The sequence below is a fragment of the Cololabis saira genome, chromosome 13 (genome assembly GCF_033807715.1).
Source record: "Cololabis saira isolate AMF1-May2022 chromosome 13, fColSai1.1, whole genome shotgun sequence".
Taxonomy (NCBI): domain Eukaryota; kingdom Metazoa; phylum Chordata; class Actinopteri; order Beloniformes; family Belonidae; genus Cololabis; species Cololabis saira.
The window spans coordinates 9,904,193-9,924,457 of record NC_084599.1 but is presented as its reverse complement, the minus strand read 5'-3'; the positions used below and the strand labels follow the sequence as shown (position 1 = coordinate 9,924,457).

At 38.5% G+C, this 20,265-nt stretch overlaps 1 protein-coding gene across 4 annotated transcripts in view; it reads right to left on the bottom strand.

Moving 5' to 3' along the window:
* Nucleotides 1-20,265, bottom strand: part of slc44a5b (solute carrier family 44 member 5b) — a 41,902-nt gene that overhangs the window by 7,842 nt on the left and 13,795 nt on the right. For 2 of the 4 annotated variants that reach the window (XM_061737621.1, XM_061737620.1), the window contains exons 3-19: nt 14,992-15,065; nt 13,923-14,007; nt 13,520-13,604; nt 13,273-13,386; nt 9,693-9,753; nt 9,465-9,588; nt 9,246-9,290; nt 7,370-7,453; nt 6,048-6,160; nt 5,835-5,966; nt 5,434-5,533; nt 5,263-5,355; nt 4,933-5,020; nt 2,206-2,468; nt 1,619-1,713; nt 1,265-1,368; nt 1,089-1,162 (exon numbers count right to left, since the gene is read on the bottom strand). In XM_061737621.1, the coding sequence (XP_061593605.1) occupies nt 1,089-1,162; nt 1,265-1,368; nt 1,619-1,713; nt 2,206-2,468; nt 4,933-5,020; nt 5,263-5,355; nt 5,434-5,533; nt 5,835-5,966; nt 6,048-6,160; nt 7,370-7,453; nt 9,246-9,290; nt 9,465-9,588; nt 9,693-9,753; nt 13,273-13,386; nt 13,520-13,604; nt 13,923-14,007; nt 14,992-15,065 (1,734 nt within the window). The remainder of the gene's footprint in view (nt 1-1,088; nt 1,163-1,264; nt 1,369-1,618; nt 1,714-2,205; nt 2,469-4,932; nt 5,021-5,262; nt 5,356-5,433; nt 5,534-5,834; nt 5,967-6,047; nt 6,161-7,369; nt 7,454-9,245; nt 9,291-9,464; nt 9,589-9,692; nt 9,754-13,272; nt 13,387-13,519; nt 13,605-13,922; nt 14,008-14,991; nt 15,066-20,265) is intronic. The other 2 variants (XM_061737623.1, XM_061737622.1) reach the window with 1 other exon arrangement.

Genomic DNA, 20,265 nt, shown 5'->3' with positions numbered 1-20,265 from the left:
AGAAATGGAGAAAACACACTCATGAACTGTGACACTGACTGAAAAGTCACCATTATGTGTGTAGGGACAATTTTTGTGTTGTTTCAGCAATGCGTATTCATCTGCAGAGGTTAAAACCCTCTTTTATTCTCTTTCATTACACACATGATATTTTTTAACAAAGACATAACTATATAAATAAATAGATAAATACACAAAAGAAATATACAGAATCAATATAGGGTTGCTAACTTTCCTACATGATTGAAAATGAGGTAAATCGAGAATCCTCTGTCCAAAAAAAGCCAGGCCACTGTGTAAACTGTAAATCAGATTAGAATGCAATGATTATCAAATCTTATTTGAATCACATTTAAACACGGAAAAAAAACAAATGTTGAAAGTGAGACATTTTACCATTTCATAGAAAAAATAAAACTATCTAATTCTGAAGTTGATGGTAGCAAAATGTCAATAATATAAAGAAGAGCAGCAGAAGGCTGGAAAACTAAGAGAAACTAAAACAAAACATACTGTCTCACAAACAAGCAAGGTTTTGTAATGGGAATCACTGCATGGGCTCAAGGATATTTCTGGAAATCACTGTCTCAGGACATAGTTTGTCATGCCATCTGCACAAGCAGATTAAAGCTCTTCAGGCATAGAAGACGCCAAATGTTATCACAGTCCTGAAATGCTAATTTATAATGGTCTGAGGAACATTGGAGAACTGCTGTTGTCAGATAAATCACTATTTGAAACCCTCCTGGAAGCCCTGGGTGCCGTGTCCTTGGGACTAAAGAGGAGAGGAACCATCCCACTCTTTATGAGCATCTATGCTTTTCTTCAGATGATTTCCTCACTTTTAACATTTGACATGTTTTTGATACTCTACTTTGAATGAGACACGAGTTTATGACATTTACAAACTATTGCACTCTATTTTTGTTCACATTTTAGATTGTGTCCAAACCTTTTCAGAGTTTAGACAATTTGGACATTTTTCCACAAATCTGTCATTTTGACATGCTTGTGTTCCTGGAACCAACTGAATTACTTTTGAAGATGGAAGAATGTCATTTAATGGAAGAAGTTAGGAAGGGAATTACCGGACGACATTCCTCATCAAAAGGAAGAAGGCTTCCTTGGAAGAGGTGCAGAAGTTCTTTCCATATATTGCTATCTGGTAATGACATCAAAGAAGACATCAACGTCAGAGTACAATCCAGGCCCATTAACAGCTACATTTCTAACAAACAGCTACAAAAACAAGAATATTACTTACCATAATATATGCATTTCTGTTCATAAATTTGATGAAATGTTCCAGGCACCAGAAGCAACCTTTGAGGCAGCAAAGCAAGAACCGAGTGCAGGCATTTTGAGAACCTGACAAACAAATTTAACAAAAATCAGGAATAATCAACATCCATCCATCCATTATCTATACCCGCTTTATCCTTTACAGGGTCATGGGGGTCTGCTGGAGCCCATGCCAGCCAACTTTCAGGTGAGAGGCAGGGGGTCCACCCTGGACAGGTCGCCAATCCATCGCAGGGAATAATCAACATCTCACTTGAAATTCTTATCCAATTTAGTGAGAATGACACTATCAATGCATTTAGGAATCACAACTTACCTTTCAGTTTGTGATCCAGGTACTCAAGGACAATTCGGACCATCTGCACCACAGCGAGGATTAGAGAACCGAAAGCCAAAGACCCTGTGTGATAACTGACACAAAATAATAATATATAATTATATATATATATAATATAATATATGTATATAATAATATAATAATAATAATAAAAAAATAAATAATAATAATAATAATGATAATAATAATAATAAAAGCTAAAATTGTCTTTTTTTCTTTAATTTCTTATCAAATCATTTTTTTAATTATACAATGTAATTTTTATGAAAGAACTCCTTTTTTTGTTGTTGTTCCTGTAAAAGCCAGCAGAGGAATTTGAACACTATTGCCTTTTAACTTCGCTAAGCAGAGAGTCAGGGGCACATAAGTTGCTGGATAAAGCTGATGTTAGTTTTTCAATATATTTATTAAAGAAATAAATAAAAAAAATAAACTGGTATCGGGCCAGTGCGTGGTACTGGTTGATACCCAAATACCAGATGTAAAAATTGTTACTGGGGGAAAACAAATGTATCGGAATATCTCCATTTGTAAGTATTGTAAGATATAAAAGCTTAGGGTCTCACCTTATGGCTCTGCTGAATGAGGAGTACAGTGGGCAGGGAGGGATGTCTTTGGGCTTCTTCAGGGCCCAATAATAGGATGTGAAAGCCCCCGCCAGGGTGCACTGGCCCAGGGCCAGGGTGAAGTTGACCAGCCACAGGAACACAAAAAGGTTGCAGAAATGGAAAACTAAGATGTAGCGGTGGTACACGCTCTCCCCGCCGTAGAAGGCAAACATACATTGTGACCCGGGGCAAACTTTGGTGATATTGGTCTGACTGAAGGTCTGAAACAGAAAGCATCAGATTTGAACATGAAGTAAAACTGAACAGTATTAACATAACCGAATATTTGATTTGATAAACTGCATCTTTCACAAACTCATTGACAAAAAAAAAGACTGGAGTCCTGAGTGCTTTTACAGAAGGCTGGCTGGTCCATTACTGCCACCTACCAACTGATCTTTAAATTAACACCAACATGACTTTCTATGCAATCTAAAGCGTTCCATACGTAACTGGAATGATGTCCTTTGAATAGACAAGACCAATGTGGAGATGTCTGGTTCCAATATGCAGCACCATGTTAACTCCTCCTGTATGCCAAATTCATTCTGCATTTAATATGAGGCCATCTGTCTGACTGCAAAAGCTTTGCTGAAGGTGGGTCATGCAACAGTATAATGACCGGAATATCAACAACAAAATGGCTAAAAAACAGAAAAGAATCGAGGTGTTGGAGTGGTCCAGTCAAAGTTCAGACCAAACCCTGGGTAAACTGCTTTACCAGGACATTAGGAGAGCTCTTCCTGATGTGATGGGGGGTATTGGTTGAAAATGTCTGATATAAAACAGGGCAACACTTCAGGAACGCTATTCATCATTGGTAGTCGCACACAGATTTTATGTAAAGAGACGAGACATGATTCTTTCAGAGATCAATATTCCATCCTCGGTGGTGGTCGTATTACTTGCATTGGATACTGGCGTCTTATATCAGTTTTAACAAATGTTAATATCAGCCTGATTGCAAAAAGACCTACATCTTCATGAAAGGACTGTAATTCCTTGGAACAACATCCAAACAGACAATTAAATAGTAACAGCACTCCAATTTGAAGTATGGCCATGAAAAATCTCTGTTTTTAAGGATGGTCTTTCTCCTCCCTTACCGCTCTAAAATAAAAAGAACTCGGACATCGCCGCACCCACACATGAACATACAAAACAGAGGGAAGGGGATAGGGGCAGATTTAGATTAAAGTAGTAATGGCTGGCTGTCACAAGTCACATCTTCATCTGAGAATGTATTTTATTCATTTTAAGACCTGATCAGGATAAAAATATTTTTTTCCCTTTAATGGAGCATGAGGCTCCTTTTAAGAAATGAGACTCTCTAGCACCACCCTTCACCACGACGGCCGTCGGCGGTACTGCAGCCAACAGCGAAGCCGGCACGGGAGAACGGGGAGAACGCGCATGCAGCGTCATGTGACGTCACATCCGCAGCCCAGCGCGGGAAATTCGGACTCCGAATTGCAGCACATTTTGCAGCACACAGCCTGTTCAAGGCAAAGGAGAGATACACTAGAGGGCTCATTCTTTTTGGTTTGGAACGCTTCATCTGACATTATTACTAGAAAACTTTAAATGTATACGATTTTTTTTCATAATTCCTGCCTCAATCCTGCCTCATGCTCCTTTAACACCACGTCTTCATCCATCCAGACTTGACGTGTGATCCGTTTCCATAAAGATGTTTTGCAGTCTTTTCATCACTTATTCGTTGTTTTTTCTGCTAAAACTGAATAGTTTTTTGGTTTTCTTTTCTCTCAAAATTGAACAATGTAAAAGACGGAGAAAGAGAGAAGCAAAATTTGGATAATTAATTCTGATCTATTAAAAAAAGAAAAGAAAAGACAACACATCATGTCCCTGCAGGCAGTTTTGGAAAGTGAGGATCAGTGGAGCAAAGCCCAGGTGGGAGGAGGCCCGGAGGCAGAGCCGGGACAGGCTGGAGTTATTATACTGTATCTCTCAGCTAACCTGGACGCGTCTCAGTCATCCCTCTGAAGAGCTGCTGGAGGTGGCCAGGGAGAGGAGGGTCTGGCCTGCTTCCCCAAGCAACCCATTCTTGGATAAGTAGAAGTTAATGGATGGATTGAAAAAACAAAGCAGTCTAGCGAAAATGGAAATAGAAGCTGAAGTTTTGTCTGTGTGAAGCAGTGCTCAGGAAATAAGGAGGCACCATCACATGGTTTCAGTGTGTCACAAGTGGCAAGCTCTGAGGAGTTTTTTAGACTTATAAAACTGGATATAAATCTGCAAAAGGTAGGAATACCGGTACTTTCTTCTTATTGGGTGGACAGTTTTGCCACATTATATAGTTATAGGAGTAAACAATCACAGATTTTCTGTTTCCTTAATAAAAAAAAAAACATCTGTTGGATAATCAAAATACAACTTTACCAAATCTGGTTTTAACCATTAATAGATATACAGACAGTTGTTAAATAAAATACATATTTTTTGCTTAAAAACCAAACAACTAAAGACAGATTTGTTTTTTTGCTTATGTTAATAGAATTTGAATTTGCATTTAAAAAAGTTAGAAAATCTAAGAATCTGTGATAACAAGGTTTTTCTGAACTATACAAATAAATACACCTTTTTAGATAAACACACAAATTATAGACAAACATCATTTCTTCAGTAAAAGGATTTTGTTGTTTAAAGGAGGGTGGTGCTAACCTTTGGAGTGCATGTGCGGTTTGCATACATGCACTGATCGTCGGCCGGAGCCACCTTGTAGACTGCATTGCCTGAAGATGCCAAGAATCTGAGGACAAACTAGTTAAGGACAGCAAAAAAGGGACATTTGATACAAGAACCACTGCACTGAGACAAAAGTCATCCCCATGTAAAACACAATATTTTACTGCTACATCACATCATAATCTAAACTCGTGGACGACCCTCTAACCCCTGAATTTGCTGTAATATTTTTACAGCTAAACAAACACAGACCGTAGAAAATATCAGCAGTCATTGACTTTACTCTCTCCGTGTTTACAAGGATACAATGCGGTGACAGCTGCATAAGCTATGCAGATGGCCAGAAGGAAAAAGGTGATGATAGGGTAGAAGAGGGCGCACATCATGTAGCTGATGGCCCTGGAGAAAAGATCAAACATCAAATGTAAAAGGATCAATTACACAATTTAATGAAAAGACACTTTAGAAAACACTTACTTGCTTCCCTCCTTTAGTAGTGCTATAGCGATGCTCAGCCTCGACCTCAGAAATATCAGCATAACCACGATGACGGCCTCAAGCACGGAAAGCGAAATCACTACAAACCAAATATGAAGTCAATGTGTGTACAGCAATAATGTCTTATAACTTCACTTTTTACTTTTATCTGTTGTTTTTAGTAAACATTTTAATTTCTTCATCAACCATTTTTTTCCTTCTCAATTTGACAAGAGGAGAAATATCTCAACATTGCAAAAGTGTAGATGTGTGAGTCAGGAACTGAGAAAACCTGGTGATAATCAGGGAATTACGCAGACACGTGCACAGAAAAGGTACACATTACGGCAAAAAAGAAACTGAGTGCACACGTGAAGATTGGGTGCTAGTTGATAACGTACGGAAGAAGAGCCACGTCTGGCTGTGCTGAAGGTAAATACTGAGGTCTGTGTGGAAGCCAATATCAGTGATGATGACGTTTGCATCTGGCTTCTTGCTCAGAGTGCTGTACTCCCAGTAACAGTGCCAGATACCTGCAGGACAGGCAAGGGAAGATAACGCTGGAATAAGATTCAACTCTGTCACAGTCTGACATGAGATGTGCGCACACTCACCGTAGCCGACTGCAGTGATCAGACCACAAATAATGACCCACACGATAATACCAGCAATGAATCGCAGTAGCAGGATGAAGAGCAGACTGGCCACCATCGATAATATCAGACCTCTGCAACAACACAGGCACATATTTCCATTTTGAAGAAGAAAACAACAACTATGGATACAGTATTTAATGAAGAAAATGCTAGATATGCTTTTTTCTCAGGGCCTGACATTCATTGTTCAAAATCGAGTGGAATACGCCCCTAACTCAGTGGTTCCCAACCTTTTTTCCTTGTTCCCCCCTACTTGTGTCTAAGACCAGCCAGGCCCCCCGACCCGTACGTACTAGCACCAAAATAGTCTTTAATTGAAAAAATGAACATTAATTATGTTTTTTTGATACATTTCTCTTTGGTTTACTCTGTATACATATAACTTTGTTTTTCCAATGTGTACAGTGTCACCAATGTATAAAATATGCACAAAAGGACATAAAAGGACATAAAAATATTTCTGAAAAATGTCTCTTTTAATATGAGACCAACATTTTTTAACATTTTTCCTTTAACAACCTGTTGGAGTAGATTAAATGTTGAGTAATGATATAATAATAAGGAATTAAATCATTTCCTGTGTTTGTCACCAGTGTATAAAAAACACAAAAAATATTCAAGACATTGATAAATTATTCCTAACAATGTCTTATGAATGATTCATTCGCAAATATAATTTTTACAACTGCATAATTTCAAAGCAGACAAAGTTTCGCCCCCCCCCCCCCCCAGAGATCTCTGGCGCCCCCCCAGGGGGGGCCCGGACCCCAGGTTGGGAGACACTGCCCTAACTGATTCCCATTAAGGGGGATTTATTCATATTGCATTAAACATGGTACCACTGGTTTAATGCTGTCCTATCCTGACTTTAGATCAGGGGCAGCCCCTCGACTGCCACTGCCCTGCATGCTTCAGCTGTTTCCCTGATACACATGACTGTGTCATTAACAGACATTGATGACAAGCTAATGACAACCATCACATTGAATCAGGTTTGCTGAAGCACAGAAACATCTAAAACATATAGGGCAGTGGCACTCGAGGACTGCTCTTGCCTATTTATCTAGTTATTTATTCTTATTCTTATTTATTCATGGCTGTGGGTGTTGATGCTCATGTGTTTCTGGAGGCGTGTTTTCTATAGAGATTAGAAGAAAGACGGAGCATTTGGGTTATGTAGTTTCAAAATGAATCTCATCCTTGAAATATTTCCGGCCACCACTTACTCCATCTTTAAGACTTTTAATTTGGAAATTTGTAAAAGCAACAGCCATACTTACATGAGAATCCATATCCAGGAATTTGCATAATCCTCAAAGATCTTCATGCCAACTTCTTTGGCATTCAGTAGATTGGCAACACCTCTGTGATACAGTAACAAGGTGGAAAAAATGGGAGTGGGAGGAAGAATAAGGGAATCAGATATTTAATAACCCAGACAGTGGCAAGATTGTATTGCTGTGTCTTATAGTTTTCTCAAAAACATTTTGGCGCTCGATTATCTTTGTTGTGAAGCAAAGATGAATACAATTTCAAATGTTTTTGATAATCTCAGTTCTGAGAGCAGCTTGTCAATTTTTGATCAAAATAAGGATGAAAAACAGACAAAATTGCAGTGTTATTTACCATTTACACCAAGAACTATACTAATGAAAACAAATATTGCTCCTTTTTAAGTGAATAGCAGTCAAAACCTTGGGATAATGTTTGAGAAATTTAATAAATAATCAAAAACGAAAAGAAAATTAACTAAAAAAAAAAGTACATTTTATCCTTAAAAGGCGACAGCTAATATTTTTCAGACTTTAATAAATGCTCACCTCTTGCTTTCTTTTCTTTTTAGTTACTAAAGTTACTAAAGTGCATATTTGTTACCTGGATACACCAGGACGGACGAGTCCTTGTCATAACAGAACATGAACAGCAGTGAGGATGCACATCGCTATTGTTATAACTACGATTATAGTTCTTGGTGTGATTGATATTGAGCACTATTTTCTACAGCGGTTGTATATTATGTTCCAGCTGTGTCCTCATGAGTGGAACAGCAACACATGTGGCACAGCACCTTGTAATGATCGCATCACATCAAGAATCCATCTATTTCTGTTTCTGATAATTAACAACTATAACATATAGACGATGGCAGAACATACATGTGTCCAGGGTTACCCGAACATTAAAGAACAAATGTGCAACGCAGAATAGTCATTTATGAGTTGGGTAGAAAAGCTTCACTTCCCTTACGAGTGACATCAGGAATATATGAACAACTGAACTAGAAAGCTGCATAAGTCAAAGCTCATGTATGGAAAAGTAAAACCTGACTTTGCAAACACTGCCATGTGACATGTGACATGGATAAATGTGTAATCCAGACTGGAGAGGTACACAGGAAAACACAACATCATCACGAGCAGTTGATGTGATCTGATGTCTGATGTTTAAAAATCACCTCTCTAAATGTTCATTTGTGTAAGTAAGACTCACGCTCAGCATCTACAGTAGATTGTGTGACTAGAGCAGCTGATGACCAGCAGGTGGCGCCATATTACACTAGATTTTACTTGAGTCAAGACAATACTGGGAAAAACAAAGCTGTAGAAGGCTCTACGTCTACGGGGTCAGAAAATACAATACATTTAAATATGTCCCAATTACAGTCCATCAATGCAGGTGACAGAAAGTAAGCATGGATTCTTCTTGATGAAACTCTTGTTGGAGGGTTAGTGACGAAAAGCTACTTGCTTTAGCAGAAGCAAGTGAAAAAGCTGAAATAAATCATTTTGAGGCCTCTGACTTTTTCTGCAAGGCAGTTACGTGGCTACAAAGACTATCATTACATAACATCCTACTTCCAGGAAGCATACTGTGACAAAAAGTTGTTCACAGAAAACAGAGAACCATCTTTAATTTAAAATATGAACCCAGTGACTTAAAGATGTGGGCTGTGTGCTTATCTGGAGTTTGTCCATTATCATGCTGATTTGTAGATACACAGAGGAGCTGTTGTGAGATTCTTAGTGCTCCAGAACTTCTCCTCAAGAGCTTGAAGGTAAGCTGCACATTCATGCAATAAACATGCAGGGGACTTTGAATGTGAGTGAACACATTCTTGAGCTTCAGCAGCAACAGAGATGTGCCCACTTGTCCTACCCTGTGATATCTGTCCAGCGTTCTGTGGGTGCAGAGCTGAAATCCCTATTGACAATGCAACACTTTTAAAACACTTTATACTCGAAGGTGATAAGAAATAATTGTGCACAGAAACATGACTCATCTCAGTCTAATTATGTGAATATTTTTTTTACAGGTATAACTTGACTTGTTGATAAACTAAGGCATGCATTTAAAATGGTGTGGAAGAGATCTTACTTGGCAGCATCTTTGAGGTCACTGACACTTCTTTTGTTATTGTCACCGTCTTTGAAGATGGTCTGATTGGCTACAGTTAAAATTCCATCTCTTGTATTGAAATCAGGGAAGCACCGCTGAAGGACTGAAACACATTTGTAAACATTTTTGTTCATATTTAGAGGTTATGTGAGCAAATAATTAAATATTGTACGTTTCTGTGAATGCAGAGTCCAAAAATGAACTTACATGGCCTGCTAGGCACAATCATCGATGGGCAGTCTTCATCTCGAATGACCTCTCCAACAGACTGAATGGGAAACAAGCGGAAACAACGTTTCATAGTAATATGTCAGTAATAACTCTTGTGCAGAAAAGGGGCGGTGTCAGGATTTCCTCTCTCGATTCTCATATTTCGATTTGTATTTATGAAAAATGCCGGGTGCTTCATGGCAGGCTGTGTGTCTGGTGACAGAATAAATCAGACAAGCTAAAATAATTTGTTTACTGCTTGAGCGGTTGCAATTTCTTTCTTTTTTTGCACTTTAAATGGATATTGAAATGCCTATTTGAGTTATTTATTTCTTAGTTATTTCACAGTAATTATTGTGAAATTATTATTTCAATAGTTATTTTACAGTCATATAATCCAGGCAACACTAACCCAAATCAATATCGGATCGAATCAAATGGTGATAATCGATTCTGAATCTTAAGAATCGGAATCAAATCGATTCTTGACATTTGAATCGATCCCCAGCTCTAATGATCCTTGGATCTTCAGCTCTCACTGGAGTGGTTCACACTGGAGTGTGAAGCTGCAAGAATGAGAATCAGCACCTCCACATTTGGGGCCGTGGTTTACAGTCAGAAAAGGATTAAATGGCTTCTGATGGGTTGGAGTGGAGTAACTGCCTTAAGCATCTCAAGGTTTTGTTTACAAGTAATGGAAAAATGAAGCAGGAAAGTGAAGGGCAGGTCAGTGCTGCGTCTGCAGTATTGTGGACTCTGTTCGGGTCTGTTGTGATGAAGAGAGAGTTGAGCCATAAGGAAAAAGTCTCTGGTTACTGGTTGATCTATGTTTCAACCCTCACGTATGGTAATAATAATAATAACAACAACAACAACAACAACAACAACAACAATCACAACAACAACTATAATAATAATAATAATAATTAAAGCTGCAAGCAGCGATGAACGGGCCCTCGCACGTGCAGTTTTCACCAATAAAGGTCAAGGACTCAAAACTAAGTCAGATGACACCACCCACAAGTCTTTATGTCAAACCATTCAAAGGTTATGGCAGTAAATAGGATCTATCACATATCGACCAATCAGAAGGGGCGGGGCTAATTTGCACCAATTATGTTCAAGTACTCAAAACCGAGTCCGATGACACCACCCATGACTCTTTATGTCAAACCATTCAAAAGTTATGGCAGAAAGTAGGAACTATTAAATATGGACCAATCAGATGAAGGGGGGGGGTGCGCTTTTTGGCGTCTATCGTCGCCACGGTAACACTTTTGACTGAGAAAAGTAATGCGCATCGTCGCAGGATGGAGACGCACATTTTGATGTATAACACACAAAAAATTGCGCCAAAATTACACGATTAATTCAAAATGGCCGACTTCCTGTTCGGTTTTGGCCATGGCGGCAAGAGACTTTTCTTTAAGTTGCGACATGATACAGGTGTGTACCGATTTTCATGCATGTACGTCAAACCGTATTGTGGAGCTTGAGGCACGAAGTTTTCTAGGGGGCGCTGTTGAGCCATTAGGCCACGCCGATTAATGCAAACCATTAAATATAAAAATTTTTGCCAGGCCTGGCTTGCGTGCAAAATTTGGTGACTTTTGAGGCACGTCGGAAAAATAAAAAGGAGGAAAATAAAAATGAGAACGAATATAACATCTCCTACAGATGCAATAGGGCCTTCGCACTGTAAGTGCTCTGGCCCTAATAATAATAATAATAATAATACATTTTATTTATTTAATGCGCCTTTCAGGGCACTGAATGTCACCTTTACAGTGCACACAACATCGATTAAAAGAGCCAAAAAAGGACAACAATATAAATGCAATAAAATCAGAAATCAGCAGTAGCCTAGAGGGGGATAAATTAAAGTGAGTAGGCCAGTTTGAACAGCTGGGTTTTTAGATGGGATTTGAGGATTGATATAGAGTTAATGTTCCTGATGTCCGGGGAGGGGGCGGGGGCTGACCGGGAGGGAGTGTTGATGTGGAGGAGGTCAGAGAGGTATGGGGGGGGCGAGGTTGTGGATGGCCTTGAAAGTGTGGAGCAGGGTTTTGAAGTCAATGCAAAATTTGACAGGAAGCCAGTGGAGTTGGAGAACAGGAGTGATATGGTTGATAGATGGTCATGAACTGGGAACGGGACTGAAAGAATGAGATCACAAATATAGTACAAGCAGCTGAAATGAGTTCCCCCCACAGTGCTGCTGGACTCTCCCCGAGCACAAGGCTGAGTTCACTCATCTGGGAGGGACTCAATGCTTCTCCACCTCAAAGAGGAGCCAACTGCACTGGTTTGAGTATCTGGATGCCTACTGGGACCTCCATGAGAAGGCACCGAGGCAGACCCAGGAAATACTTGAAGTAGGGCTGGGCGATATGGACCAAAAGTCATATCTCGATATTTTCTAGCTGAATGGCGATACTCAATATATATCGATATTTTTTCTGTGCCATAATTGGGGTTTCCCCCAAAGCATTATAGCATAGCATCTCTGTTAGCTTCATTTTTTTCTGAGGCAAACCCTTAAAAAAACAGTCAGTTTTAATACAAAGCCTCGTGCCAAATGTCACACAGGTTCCTTTATTAACAGAGGTCTGCACAATATCAAAATGTATAAAACAAATGAAATAAAAATAAACTGCCTGCATATATAGAATAAAAATGCTTCTTGAATAAAATAAAACAAATATCCCTTTCCTGCATAACAATTAAATTAAAATACACTGCAATTAATACAATGTAGACAGTAACGGGCAGACTTTTCCACTGAGGTTGACAGTTGTGCAAATAACAAAACATTTGTGTAAATCTCAAATAAAACATTCAAGTCAATTTGTCACAAAATAAGCTATATCAAAATCATCAAAAAAAAAAAAAATTTTTTAATAATTTTTTCTTTTTTTTTTAAAAATCGATATAAACGATATTGTCTCGTACCATATCGCGTTTGAAAATATGTCAATATATATTAAAATCTTGATATATCGCCCAGCCCTAACTGGAAAATCACATTTCTCAGAGAAGAGCTGGAGGAGATAGAAGAGAGAAGAGAGACGAGGTCTGGGCCTCTCTGCCTAAGATACTGCAGTGACCTGAACCCGGATTAGGTGGAAGTTAACAGACGGATGGACAAAAGTAACTCCCCCTTTTCTTTTTTTTTTCCCAAAAATGGCCGTGAATCTAAAGATTTTTTATCCTATGTGACTCTTTGTTGATGTAACATTTACTCACTTGATGTGATGTGGGAAAAGAGAACGGTGCCTCTGTTCAAACAGCATGACTGAGCTGTAACATGCTCCCACACAACACCTTACTTTGAGTCTAACACAGCATCACTGGTGGTGAACGGCTGCCAGAGGACAGAACAGGGATGAGCTGTGACCGATAGCTCACTGTGTCTCAAAGCATGTTCAAATGAGCTCTTAATTCAGACCTCCAGCTTTGAAAAGAGAGAAATAGCTGCAAAAGAAGTTGGTCTCAAAGCAACAGCAACTGAACAACGCATCCTGACTTTCAACTGGTTTGCAGAAAGACCAAAGTGATTGTCAACCATGGCACTCACCTTGCTGCCGATCTCAAAGCCAGGTTTGCAGAACTGCTTGTAATACTCCCAGTTTTTGGTATTCCTTGCATCCAGGAGAGTGGCAAATCTGTCAGGGCACTTGGAGACACAGAGCTGTAGAAGCCAATACATCATCATAATGAGAGTATCCATCAATCTTGAATAGTCGACCGTGACATAAAATTTGGAGAAGAATATAAAGGACTGTACAATGTGCTGCAAGAAAGGGCTTCATTCAGTCTCCTACCTGGGTTGTAGGGCACTGGAGGTTAATTAAAACTGCAGGATTGGCACATTTCAGCATGTTGAAGAAGAACAATATGGCTTTGTTTCTGCACAGACAAAGAAGACCAAGACAAATAGGAGATTCAGATGGGAAAACATCTAAATGTTCATTTCTGTGCAGTGTCTTATCAGATATTATACAGTGTAAGCACACGCACACACACACAAAGACACACACAGTACTGTGTGCGCTACGTAGTAAAACTTGCCAGGATTTTTCACAAATCATTTCTGTTACTGTGATGCATTCACAGGCCGTTGTGAATAGAAAGATAGCGATAGAAAGCTGGCTAAGCTCACACTAATTGAACAACATAATTATTCCACCATGAAGCGATTTAAGAAGCAGATATTTTTCCACTCACGCATTGGAGGTGTTTTGCTGGCCACAAAACTGTCCCTGACTGTCAGTTGGATAGACAATCTTCCTCGGGTCACCATGGATCCAGGCTGAAAACACACAACCAGCATGGACTTCAACGTCAAGACCCTGAGCAGACTGGTTCTCATGTTCCCCACTAGTTTTATTAACCAAACCAACCAAGGACCAGGTCAAACCACTGCTCTTCGTTTCAGAGCCAAATCCAAAAGACAAATGTTTCGGTTTTTAAGTCAGTTTCAGTGGAACATAAATTGGACTCTTGTTTCATTTTAAATTTGGCACCTAACAGTGGAAATGTATTCGGAGGTTTGAATAAATGCATAGTAAATCGAGAAGAAATATATTTACATTTAAAAAGAGAAAAAAAATATATTTTAATTTGATTTGTTTTGTTCTGTTGCTTTGAATAAGAATAGGAAGATGAAAAGGCAGATGAAATTGAAAAAAATATATATAAATAACGAGAAAAAGCGGCAGAGCTGTTTGAAGACGCATTCATTGTTGTGGAACCTACTTTTTTTTCAATGATTTGCTACATCAAGTCCCACTCATACAGACTGAGAAATGAAACAAGCAGAAACGTCAACACCAAGACTCCGTTTCCCCTACTTTGTGATGCACTTTGTCTTGCATCTGAGTGAAAGAAGAGAAAATGAATGTGCCATTATAAAGCATGTTTGTCTGAGAGCGGGGCAAAGAAAGGTCTGAGGAAAAACTGAAAGATGCAGGAAAAGGAAAAACCTAGTCCCATGTGAAACTTGAATGAGAACTGAAAGTGTTATCTAATCATCTTGAGTCAAAGACGGAGACTATGATATCAAAAGAATGAGCCCTTCTTTTTTAGAGTCGCCTTTTCAACTCCCCCGGCTCTTAAATAATTCGACTGAACATCCTCCCCAAAGAATTAAACATGAACTGAGCAACACCTTAGCATTTTTCTGAATCGCTGGTATGTCTTGTGGAGTGGAGCAGCCTGTTTTGTGGGAGAGAAATCTGATTTTGTCACTAAAAAATATTGTGTGATGTAATCTAAAGCAATGTCACCCACTCACCCACGGTACCCAGAGCAATGTAGCCAAGGATGACAACGACAAAGACGACACAGCAAACCACATCTGTGCAGCTCCTGTAAATGTAAAACACACAGGAATGGACAACACTGAGAGACATGAACATCGTATTTAAAAAAGAAAAAAAGAATAAATTAGAGCAGCTCGTTTAGACTTGATCTTTTTTTTTCCTTCTTGCAGGTGTAGGGCTGGCGATATATCGAGATTTTAATATATATATCGATATATTTTCAAACGCGATATGGTACGAGACAATATCGTTTATATCGATTTAAAAAAAACAAACATTTTTTTTTTTTTATGATTTTGATATAGCTTATTTTGTGACAAATTGACTTGAATGTTTTATTTGAGATTTGCACAAATGTTTTGTTATTTGCACAATTGTCAACCTCAGTGGAAAAGTCTGCCTGTTACTGTCTACATTGTATTAATTGCACAGTGTATTTTAATTTAATTGTTATGCAGGAAAGGGATATTTGTTTTATTTTATTCAACAAGCATTTTTATTCTATATATGCAGGCAGTTTATTTTATTTCATTTGTTTTATACATTTTGATATTGTGCAGACCTCTGTTAATAAAGGAACCTGTGTGACATTTGGCACGAAGCTTTGTATTAAAACTGACTGTTTTTTTAAGGGTTTGCCTCAGAAAAAAATGAAGCTAACAGAGATGCTATGCTATAATGCTTTAGGGGAAACCCCAATTATGGCACAGAAAAAATATCGATATATATCGAGTATTGCCATTCAGCTAGAAAATATCGAGATATGACTTGGTCCATATCGCCCAGCCCTATGCAGGTGATTAACACATAGTTCCTGTATCAGGTGAGCTACGGCCCTTTTACTAGAGGCTGTGCTTGCTGCCAGGCCTGACAGAGTGTAATCTGTATACTGTGTTGTCAAAGAAAGTGCAGTGGAGCTCCAGCAACTTTCTGATGAGACGCTGAATCCTCCCCTCCCCCCCGGGGTAACTGTCCCACAGGCACAGAGACAGCTATTTGAAGTCTCTCTCTCTCTCCCGACAGTAATGTGCTACTTTAAAACAGCATCTCAGAGTGTGTCTCTCAGTCTTTATACACTTTTTCAGTGTTTCCTGCATAATAAGATGTATTTCCCTCCCTTCCACCCTGGGAAAAGCTGTCCTTCCAGCCTTGTTTCAAAACCATTCAGACTTGAGTGGTACACCGGACCAGTTCAGCCCACTGTGCCCAGTTGTACAAGAGCAGCACAAAACATACCCCCCCCCCCCCCCCCCCCCCCTTTACTGATGCCATTTGCTTGTGAAATTGACTTAAGACTGCAGCTTTCAAAGCCAAGGTCAATGAAAGTCTCAAGCTGAGAAACCTGACAGTGTTTCCTCAGTGTAGTTCTTTCAAGAATCAACTGTCCTTGTTTTGTATGCAGCATAGCTGCGCTGCTGTATACGGACTCTGCCTCTCCTCAGTCTCCAAATACTATTTCACAGTTAAATAGCTGACAGCAGAGAGAAGCGTAGCGATGTCTACGCATCAGCTTTGAAAGAACGAAAGCATAAAAAATAAATGAATAAAATCAACTTTATGCTCAGTTTAGTTTCTTTAAGTAAAGGATTGGTTGCCTACTTTCAGCTCGTGTTACAAACCACCTTGAGACATGTGCAAGTATAGATGGATTTAAAAGACAATCTTCATGGTTCTGCATTAATAATGATGGTAAAACTTGCCATTTATCTTAGCTATCTGCTCTAGTTGACTGGTCGACTGCACTCGGCAGTGCTAAGGACTGGAGATCTTTCCTGGCCCGGCAGGCCTGCTAATTCTCTCCATTTCTCATTTCAGAACAAAATTACTTCATTATCATCTCTGTTATCTGAATTAGTCCAATGTAGTAGATACTTGTTGAATGAATAACATTTTGCATTCTAAAACCTGGACAGCTCATTTGAAATATAAAACTGACCCCCGGGCGGCGTATTTTCATTTCGATATCAAACATCTGAACTGTGGGGAATATCTTTTTTTTTTAATCAAGACCCTGCTTGTACCGACAGTTTCTGCACTCAGATTAAGCATTAAATGCTGTTTTCTACAGTTTGAGACCTTATCCTTACACCCAAAGCATCTTGGGCGGGGGCTTGTGTAAGCTTCTGTTTTAGGGCTTTTGTTATTCATTAATGGAGCTGTATGAAACAACCCTGTCAGCCATTACAGTGCCAAAATAATTATGAAGTTGCTTCCACATGGGTGCATTTGTTTTACTTCTCAGTAGCTCCTCTGGACACTTATTGGTTAACTGAGTTCAGCAGATCACTTATAATTTCATCTAATTTAAACTAATGCTTATATACAGATGTACAGCATTGTATTGTGTCATAAATATAACTCTTACACTTCAGCAAAACTCCTGGCAGTCAGCATGCACACATTACTTTTAAACAGAAACTGCTAAAAAAGAAACAAACTACTGTCTAATCTGAGTGGATCCTGTGCAGATCCATTTTGAAGACATTGATAAAACAAAAAAATCAAGTGATCAGCCACCTTGAAACATCGCTATAGAGTGGATTTGCTTTTCATGATGAAATATGTCCTTAATTATCTAGTTTAGGGTCACGCATGTTGCAAAGTGATCTGCTGAACTCAGTTACTCAATAATCATCAGGACAGGGGGCCAAATGAGTGCAACCAACCCAAAAGGAATCAAAATCTTTATGCTCTTGGCCACAATTGTTGAAAGAAACCAGAAACCCAGACATTTCATGTGGAGAAGCAGCCTGGATACAAGGAGGAGGACTCAAACCGGAAAGCTATAAAGGATATTTATATATGCAGCAGTGAATCTGAGTCCAACAATACTGGAACAGAGGATATTTTCAATAAAGCATGGATATTTGAAAAGGAAGGGACAGCAGTACAATATCTTGGAAAACAAACACCATTTCAAAATAATACGATCTACTAACAGATAAATCTATAAACAGAAGAAAAAAAATGTTGACTCCAGCCTTGTAAATGGAATTTTTTATTTTTTTTTATTTTGCATAGTCTTAGATATTTAAATAGTAGCCAAATACAAAAAGGAACAAGTACGTTTTATTGGACATATTACTTTTTCTTATAATGTATATGCAAAATATTGATTGATTGATTGATTGATTGATTGATTGATTGATTGATTGATTGATTGATTGATTGATTGATTGATTGATTGATTGATTGATTGAATTGTTTATTTCGAACACATAAGGAAAAAAAAATATGATTTTAAAACAAATTCAAAACATATAGAAAAAACAACAAAAACGTAATACAAACAGGGGGAAAAAAAAAAACAGTGTCCGAAAAGGAGCAGGTAGAAGTAAAACTTATTTAACCCTGCCCCTTTGTCTATCATAAATTAAACATAAATATTAATAAAAAATATTAATGTGGATATTGATTCAAAGACTAAGAAATAGATTAAATTATTACTTATTTCATTATTTACTAAAATAGCAGTCATAGCATTTATAATCATTCCTAAGGAGCTGTGGAACATGTCGATATTGAGTTTTTTTTTTTTTTTTTCTTTACTGGCCACAGCACCCTCCAGCGAGTACAGCCATAGTTACACACCGGCAGCGAATATGATGCATCCAGACAACTTTCTACTACACCAGAAAAGCAATGTTATTAACAAAAGCAGACCTGGAAATATGATTTGATTTCCTTCCAAAAAGGCTGCATTGGTTTCCATGGTGATATAGCTTTCCTCATATTTAAACCAATCTCCATCTTTCAGTGGTAAATAAGTTAGCTATCACTCAGCTACATCCTCGGTGATTAGAGGGGAAGGTATGAGCGCTGAGTGTTTCAAGATGAAATTGCCTCTGCGACTTTAATGTGACTGATACCGTGGATACTCCGTGCTTGCCATGTCCTCATAAAGACACTCTGCATTTTTTAAGACAAAGTGCAACCACAGCACCAGAGAGCTTAAACAAAGTCACCTTTGAAGCAAGCAAAGGTGAGTGTTGAAGGGGAGCTGACAAAGTGAGGGGAGTAAACAACTGAGCCTCGCTCTCTTATCTCAGGAAACACAGTTAAGACCTCACTCCCCATCTTCAGATCTCTTAAGATGTCACTGACCAAAAATGTAAAGACAAAAGCCTCATATACTTGTGTAGAAGGAAAGTTAAAAAAAAAGAGTGAAAAAGCAGCACTGTAAGTGTTGCTTCAGTGTATTATTGTCAAGGCTGATGATCTGCTGAAGCCAAAGTGACAACGGTGGTAGTGCCACAGATTGGGGGATAATTACTCTCTGAATCTGCCAGATTACCCCTTGCTTTGTAAGATTTATTCGTACAAAGAAAAGAGCATTTTTTCACATACTCCCAACAAAGAGAGAGAGAGTTGTTTAAAAGCTCTTTAAAGTAAGTTGTCACACTTGCTGGGATGGAAAGAGAAAACTGGATTTATAGTTAAAAGCACATTTTGATTGAACCACGCTCATGAAGGAATGTGGGAAACAACAATGATTACATCCCATCAGAGTTGTTCAGCTGTGTCCATTTAGACAGCTTTCATGTGTGTACGTCTCCATTTGCCATTGTAACCACGGAGGTGCAACTTCATGTCCATTTCAGTCTGGCCTGCAAATGACTTTTAACTGATTAATAAGGTTTTATCAATTTAGACTTGAAGTCTCTATGAAAAACAAGACATCCAAAGAGCTGGTACTCTTCAATTTCTCATTAAGAAAGGCCTCTGGGCCAGAAAAAAAAAAAACAAAAAAACATCAAAGTATCTTTGGTGCCTTCACCCAGCTTCATCAATGCAATAGGTCTCTGCAGTGGGTGGGATGCAGAGACACGAGAGGACTATAACGAGTCTGAGTCTTCACAGCAGCATGCCAACCACTGAACATAAAAGAGATAGGAGTCTATGTCTAAAAGCTTATAGTGATACCCTCGAGGTTTATTGCAACATTCATTCTCCTTTGTACTGGAAAAATAAAAATCAGGAAGACTTGAACTGCACAGATGATTTTTTTTTTACTTTTTAGCTGCATTTATTTGATTAATAAGTTGCATAATCTATCTATCTATCTATCTATCTATCTATCTATCTATCTATCTATCTATCTATCTATCTATCTATCTATCTATCTATCTATCTATCTATCTATCTATCTATCTATCTATCTATACATTCATTTAAAAGTATTTAAATTAATAAGGTATTAATTTAAAGGTACCTTCAAGTAGGGCTGGGCAATATATCAAGATTTT